This window comes from Sander lucioperca, chromosome 16 (genome assembly GCF_008315115.2).
Source record: "Sander lucioperca isolate FBNREF2018 chromosome 16, SLUC_FBN_1.2, whole genome shotgun sequence".
Classification (NCBI taxonomy): Eukaryota; Metazoa; Chordata; class Actinopteri; order Perciformes; family Percidae; genus Sander; species Sander lucioperca.
Genome location: NC_050188.1, coordinates 23,467,711 through 23,473,710, shown reverse-complemented (window position 1 = coordinate 23,473,710; position 6,000 = coordinate 23,467,711). Strand labels below are relative to the sequence as shown.

Below are 6,000 nucleotides of genomic sequence, written 5' to 3'. Positions count from 1 at the left end.
GACACCTCCAGAAACCAGGCCTTGGATGCCAACCCAAGCATCAACAGTACAAAGACCCCGGGAAAAGAGCTCAACATCAGAGAACCATCCTGGAAGGAAGTCCAAGAGGTGGTGAAGAAGGCCAGAACAGGATGTGCCCCCGGGCCAGCTAAATACCCTACAAGGTATATAAGAAATGCCCAATGCTCCTTCGGAGGCTGTGGAAGCTGTTCCCGGGGGATCTGGAGAAAGGGTACCATTCCATCATGCTGGAAGAAGGCAGAGGGCTGTTTTGTGCCAAAGGAAGAGAACTCCTAAACCATTGACCAATTCAGAACAATCTCACTGCTACGTGTAGAAGGCAAGATCTTCTTTTCTGTACTGGCCAAGAGGATGACCTCGTACATGACGAAGAATGGATACATCAACACTGCTATCCAGAAAGGTGGAATTCCAGGGATCTCTGGATGATCTGTGAGGCTAGAGCCAGCAAAGACAACCTGACTGTTGTCTTGCTGGGTTTGGCCAATGCCTATGGATCAGTCCCTCATGCCCTCATCCATGCAACATTAGACCACTACCACATCCCTCAGCACATCAAGGGAATGATTACCAGCTACTTTGGTGGAATCCAGCTACGATTCAATTTACAACTCAGTGGCAAAGCCTGGAAAAGGGTATAGTAACTGGGTGCACAATCTCCCCCATCCTGTTCGTCATGGGAATGAACCTCCTAATAACAGCTGCGGAGAAGGAAGCCAAACATGGCAATGTGGGCCAGAATGAAGTTTAAGCCAGAATGAAATCCAGGAGTATGGTGATCAGGAACGGGAAATTGACCAACAGGTTGAAGATGCATATGCAAGAGGAAGTGATTCCATCGATAGAGGAGAATCCAATTAAGTGCCTCGGAAAGTGGTTCGATGACTCACTTCCTGACAGGAACAACATAGCTAGTACGGAAAAGCAGATGGAGGAATGGCTGAGGAGAATCAAAAAATCAGGGCTCCCTGGGAAGTTTAAAGCATGGCTCTATCAACACGGACTGTTGCCAAGACTCATGTGGCTGCTGACTGTGTATGAAGTCCTGATGACATGCGTTGAAGGAGTGGAGTGGAAGATCAATAAGCGCCTCTGAAAGTGGTTGGGAATACCTCCAAGCTTAACTGCAGTAGGCCTCCACATAAGATCAGGGCAGCTCCAACTTCCTCTGTCATTCGTGGTTGAGGAATTCAAAGTTGCAAAGTGCAGAGTCGTAATGACATACAGAGACAGTCAGACATGTAGGCATCATCACAAGATCAGGACGCAAGTGGGCAGCTGATTCATCTGTTGCACAAGCTGAGCATGTTGAAGCTATGTGATATCATTGGAGCACCATGCACAGGAAGATATGGTCTTGGAACCTCCCATTTCCAACAGTGAATGAAGGCAGGAACCAGTGACAGAAGAGCCATGGAGGTACAGAATCTGGAAGAGGAAGGACGAAGGTCAATGGCAGTGGACCTAGCTTCCCAAGGAGCCTGGACCAAATGGGATCTTCCCAAGAGGAAGATCACCTGGGTGGACCTATGGAGACAGGAGCCGTTTCGCATTTCCTTACTGCTGAGATCAGTGTATGACACACTCCCAACCCCAACAAACTTGCACAAGTGGGGCATGAGAGAGGACCCATTGTGCAAGCGTTGTGGGGAGAGGGGCACCATGGCACACATCCTGTCCAGGTGTAAAACAGCGCTCACCCAAGGAAGGTACAGGTGGCGCCACGACAGGGTGCTCATGACATTCGCCAACACCTTGGAGCAGGGGAGGGGAAAAAAAGCCAACCACTTCGGATAACAACATCAATCCAGTTTGTAAGGGAGGTGGAAAAGCCACTAACCACAGCAACAAGAACCAGTCTGCTACAAAAGGCCCAATCATGGGAAATGAAGGTCGAACTGGGAGGAATGCTGCAGTTCCCCCAAATTGTCCAGACAACCCTGAGGCCGGATGTGGTACTGTGGTCTGAAGAGGCAAAAAAGATAATCCTCATAGAACTTCTCCCAACTTCTTCCATGGGAAGAGGGGTGTGAACAGGCCTTTGAAAGGAAGAGCGTCACATACCAAGACATTCAGCATGACTGCAGGGTGAAAGGATGGCAGGCATGGCTGTTCCCAGTCGAGGTTGGCTGTAGAGGATTTCCTGCTCAGTCAGTGTGGAGAATGCTCACAGCCATTGGAATGACAGGTAAGGAGAGAAAGACAGCAGCTCATAGGATGGGGGAGGCAGCGGAAAGAGCCTCTTGCTGGTTATGGAGCAGGAGGGAGGAGTTGAGCTGGAAGCCAGTAGGGGAAGATGGACAGTGACTTGGCCTCCACCACCCACCACTATCGGGAGGGTGTTGCGGATAAGGGTCAAAACACCCAATGACCGACGGGTACCGCCTGATGAAATCAACCCCGCCTGGCCAAGGCTACATTCACTTAAGGTGAATGAAGGTGAGAAGCGTTTTCGGATGTATTTGTAATCCAAACAGAAAATATTTAGGTGAACTCGAAGAGAACTAAAAGAAATCGATTCTAGGGAAAATAATTGATTTAAAAAATTGCTGCAAAAAGAAAATCACGATACGTACATACGACCCCTTAGTGTGTGTGTGTGTGTGTGTGTGTGTGTGTGTGTGTGTACCACCCCTTAGCCCTAATTGTAGGAGCAGAATCAGACTCACCTTGTGCATGTCTTTTGTTTGCAGCGTTACGTTCAGACCGTGGCAGTCTTCGGGGCCCGCCGGGGATGATTTCTTATGACAGAAATCTATGAGGAGACAAAAGGATCAAATCATTTCAGTTATGTTTGCTTTTTTAATTTGCATCTCTACAATCTGTGGGAGGAGAAACCAGACAGGAAGTGACCTGCAGCTCCGTCGTAGTTGAACGGGTTGACGTTGGTGGGGAATCCCAGACAGGCGGCCAGTTTGTGGTGATCGCTGTGGTCTGCTTTCAACTTCTCAACATCACGGTGATCCCCCTCCCTCCCTGAAACACACACACACACACACACACACACACACACACACACACACACACACACACACACACACACACACACACACACACACACACACACACACACACACACACACACACACACATACAGAGACAAACACACATACACACACAGACACACAGAAACACACACACACACACACACACACACACACACACACACACACACACACACACACACACACACACACAGACACAGACACACACACAGAGAAAGAGAGACACACACATTAATCCATGAGTAAAATAAAGTGTAGTTGCAGCCCTAAAGATAATAATATGAGCATCTGTGTTTACTGTAGTTGAGCAGGAATCGTCCCTCGCTGTCCTTGAAGACCATCGACAGACAGTCGGGGCAGGTCTCGAAGAAATTCACAGCCGCGCTCTCGTTGTACACCTCAAGAAGTCCGTCCTTCTCCGTGGCTAACACACACACACACACACACACACACACACACACACACACACACACACACACACACACACACACACACACACACACACACACACACACACACACACACACAGACATACAGTCTTGTCAGATAAAATGTTGAAAAAGGAGACAAAATCGTGACAAAATTTCAACAAAACGACAAACAGTTGATTTTAAAATTGATTTTAAAAGCCACCTACAACGGTGGCTTTTAAAATCAACTAGCCACACGTAGCGTAGATGTTAACTTCAGGCACTGCGTGTTTGTGTGTGTGTGTGTCTCTGTGTGTGTGTGTGTGGTCATTGTTGTGTGTGTGTGTGTGTGTGTGTATTAATGCGACTCACCACCAGGAAAGCTGATCATGGTGCTGTCCAGCGGGTCAGTCGGCATCGTCATGTTGATGAAGTAGGTGACACACGACTGATGTCTGAAAATTACACAAACAACAAACGTACTTCTTATTGCAGGATAATCATGCTTGAGCAAATTAAATAATTTCACACACGCAGATATTAGTCTTTGCGCAGCTAACCAAACTGTGACCGTTTCACAACGTTAACGACGTGTTTAAACCCGTGACTGTGGCCTTCTCTGGACCTACATTGTTGTATAGGTTGGAAGACATGTTGGTCCAGCCTTGGTTCATTCATCATATTTGTTTTCATGTCTGTGTTGAAATGTCAGGGTTTTCCCCGCCATCATAAAGTTAAGGTGCAGCAACTAAGCCGAATGAATGTAACAAAAGACTTCTCAGATCTGATGACTATAGTCAGACTTCTTTAGCTTTAAGTTTTGTCTTCAAGCTTTTTGAGTTAGTAGTTATTTATGATCTGCTCTAGCTTTTCCAACGTTTCAGACACAGATGTGGTGATAAAAACGGTCCAAAATTATTTGAAATTCTGCACGCACGTCCCCTTCCTCTTTCTTTGTGTTGGTGTTCCAACCTCCGGTGGATTTCTGAGGACTATGGTTAACTGCTCATCAGATCTCTGCAGGGTAAATCCAGACTATCTGTCCAATCTGAGTTTTCTGTTGCACAACTTAAACTACTTTTGAACGTACACATGTTCCACCAAAACAAGTTCCTTCCTGAGGCTATTTTGCAGAGGCACCGTGGCTCCATCCGGCGCTTAGCGGCGCCCAAGACGATTGTGATTCCATCCGTCCATCCATTTTCGTCTGCTTATCCGGGGGTGGGGTCGCGGGGGCAGCACCTCCAGCAGGGGACCCCAAATGTCCCTTTCCCAACCACATTAACCAACTCTGACTGGGGGATCCTTAGGCGTTCCCAGGTCAGGTTGGAGATATAATCCTGCCACCTAGTCCTGGGTCTTCCCTGAGGCCTCCTCCCAGCTGGACGTGCCTGGAACACCTCCCTAGGGAGGCGCCCAGGGGGCATCCTGTGTTGCTCCTTCTTCAGTCGGACGGCTTCCCTGACCGCTGGTGTCCACCACAGTGTTCGTGGGTTACCGCCCCTTGAGGCACCTAAGACCATGAGACCACAGCTCCCCGCCGCGGCTTCAGCAATGGAAACTTTGAACATTGTTCACTCGGGTTCAATGCTCCCAGCTTCCACAGGGATGCACGAAAAGCTACAGGACCCTATTTTAACAATCTGAAACGCAAGTATCAAACGTGAAATGCAAGTAGCTTTGTGGGCGGATCTCGGGCGCTGTTGCTATTATACCGGCGGGATAAATGACTCTTGCGTCCGACGCAAATCTAAAATGGGTTGGTCTGAAGTAGCTAGGTGTGGTTTGGACGTAACGTGCAATAAACCAATCAGAGCATCATCTCACATTCCCTTTAAGAGCAGGCGCGCTTGTTCCATGGCGGATTGCTATTATGATGGCGGATTTGCCTGGCACATTCCAGCGGGAGCTGTCCGGGATGCGGCAAAGTAACAAATGCCTGTCTTGACTGGGTGGCGATGTTGCTGCGGCCTCTCGGGTGCATCTCCACAGTATGGAGAGGATTGCTGCAGCCATGGAGCGTGGGCCTCCAAACGCACCACTTGCTCCTGTTGTGCCCCTTCCTCCTCCCCCCACTCCATCTCTATCCACCCGCTCCACCAGGAGCGCATTGCCAGTCCCGGACCAGATCCCGCCGGAGTGTCCAATCCCACCGAAGGTCAACATCACGTCTCCTTAAGTCCTCTAATATTTCCTCATTTATGTCATCAACACATCCATGATTCATGGAAATGTTGTGTAAAACACAACAAGCCACAAAGAATGCTGCGACTTTTTGAGGACTGTACTGTAAAGTGCCTCCTGACCTATCCAAACACCTGAAGCGCAGTAATATTTCTTCCTTGTAATTATGTATGGTTTGCAAAAATGGGAACTGCTGCGTCCCAGCACAGCCCTCAGGTTCGTAGGGACACACAAACCTCTCTACCACGATAAGATGATGGTTCGATTGTGATTGGTTTAAAGAAATGCCAATAAACCAGAGCATATTTTCAGCACATCTCCTGGATGGTAGACCTTCCTGTGGAGACCTTCCTCCACAGTGCTGCGGAGGAAGGACTGGC

The 6,000-nt window shown here is 48.5% G+C and overlaps 1 protein-coding gene across 13 annotated transcripts in view; it reads right to left on the bottom strand.

Annotated features, from left to right (window-relative positions):
* LOC116064680 overlaps positions 1-6,000 on the bottom strand; it is a 45,271-nt gene that overhangs the window by 2,791 nt on the left and 36,480 nt on the right. For 5 of the 13 annotated variants that reach the window (XM_035992941.1, XM_035992946.1, XM_035992945.1 and 2 more), the window contains 3 exons: positions 3,325-3,450; positions 2,875-2,997; positions 2,691-2,776 (listed from right to left, as the gene is read on the bottom strand). The exons of 3 other annotated variants lie outside the window; for them this stretch is intronic. In XM_035992941.1, the coding sequence (XP_035848834.1) occupies positions 2,691-2,776; positions 2,875-2,997; positions 3,325-3,450 (335 nt within the window). Of the gene's footprint in view, positions 1-2,690; positions 2,777-2,874; positions 2,998-3,324; positions 3,451-3,808; positions 3,892-6,000 lie in introns of all 13 variants that reach the window. 5 more of the 13 variants (XM_035992936.1, XM_035992935.1, XM_035992938.1 and 2 more) reach the window with 4 other exon arrangements.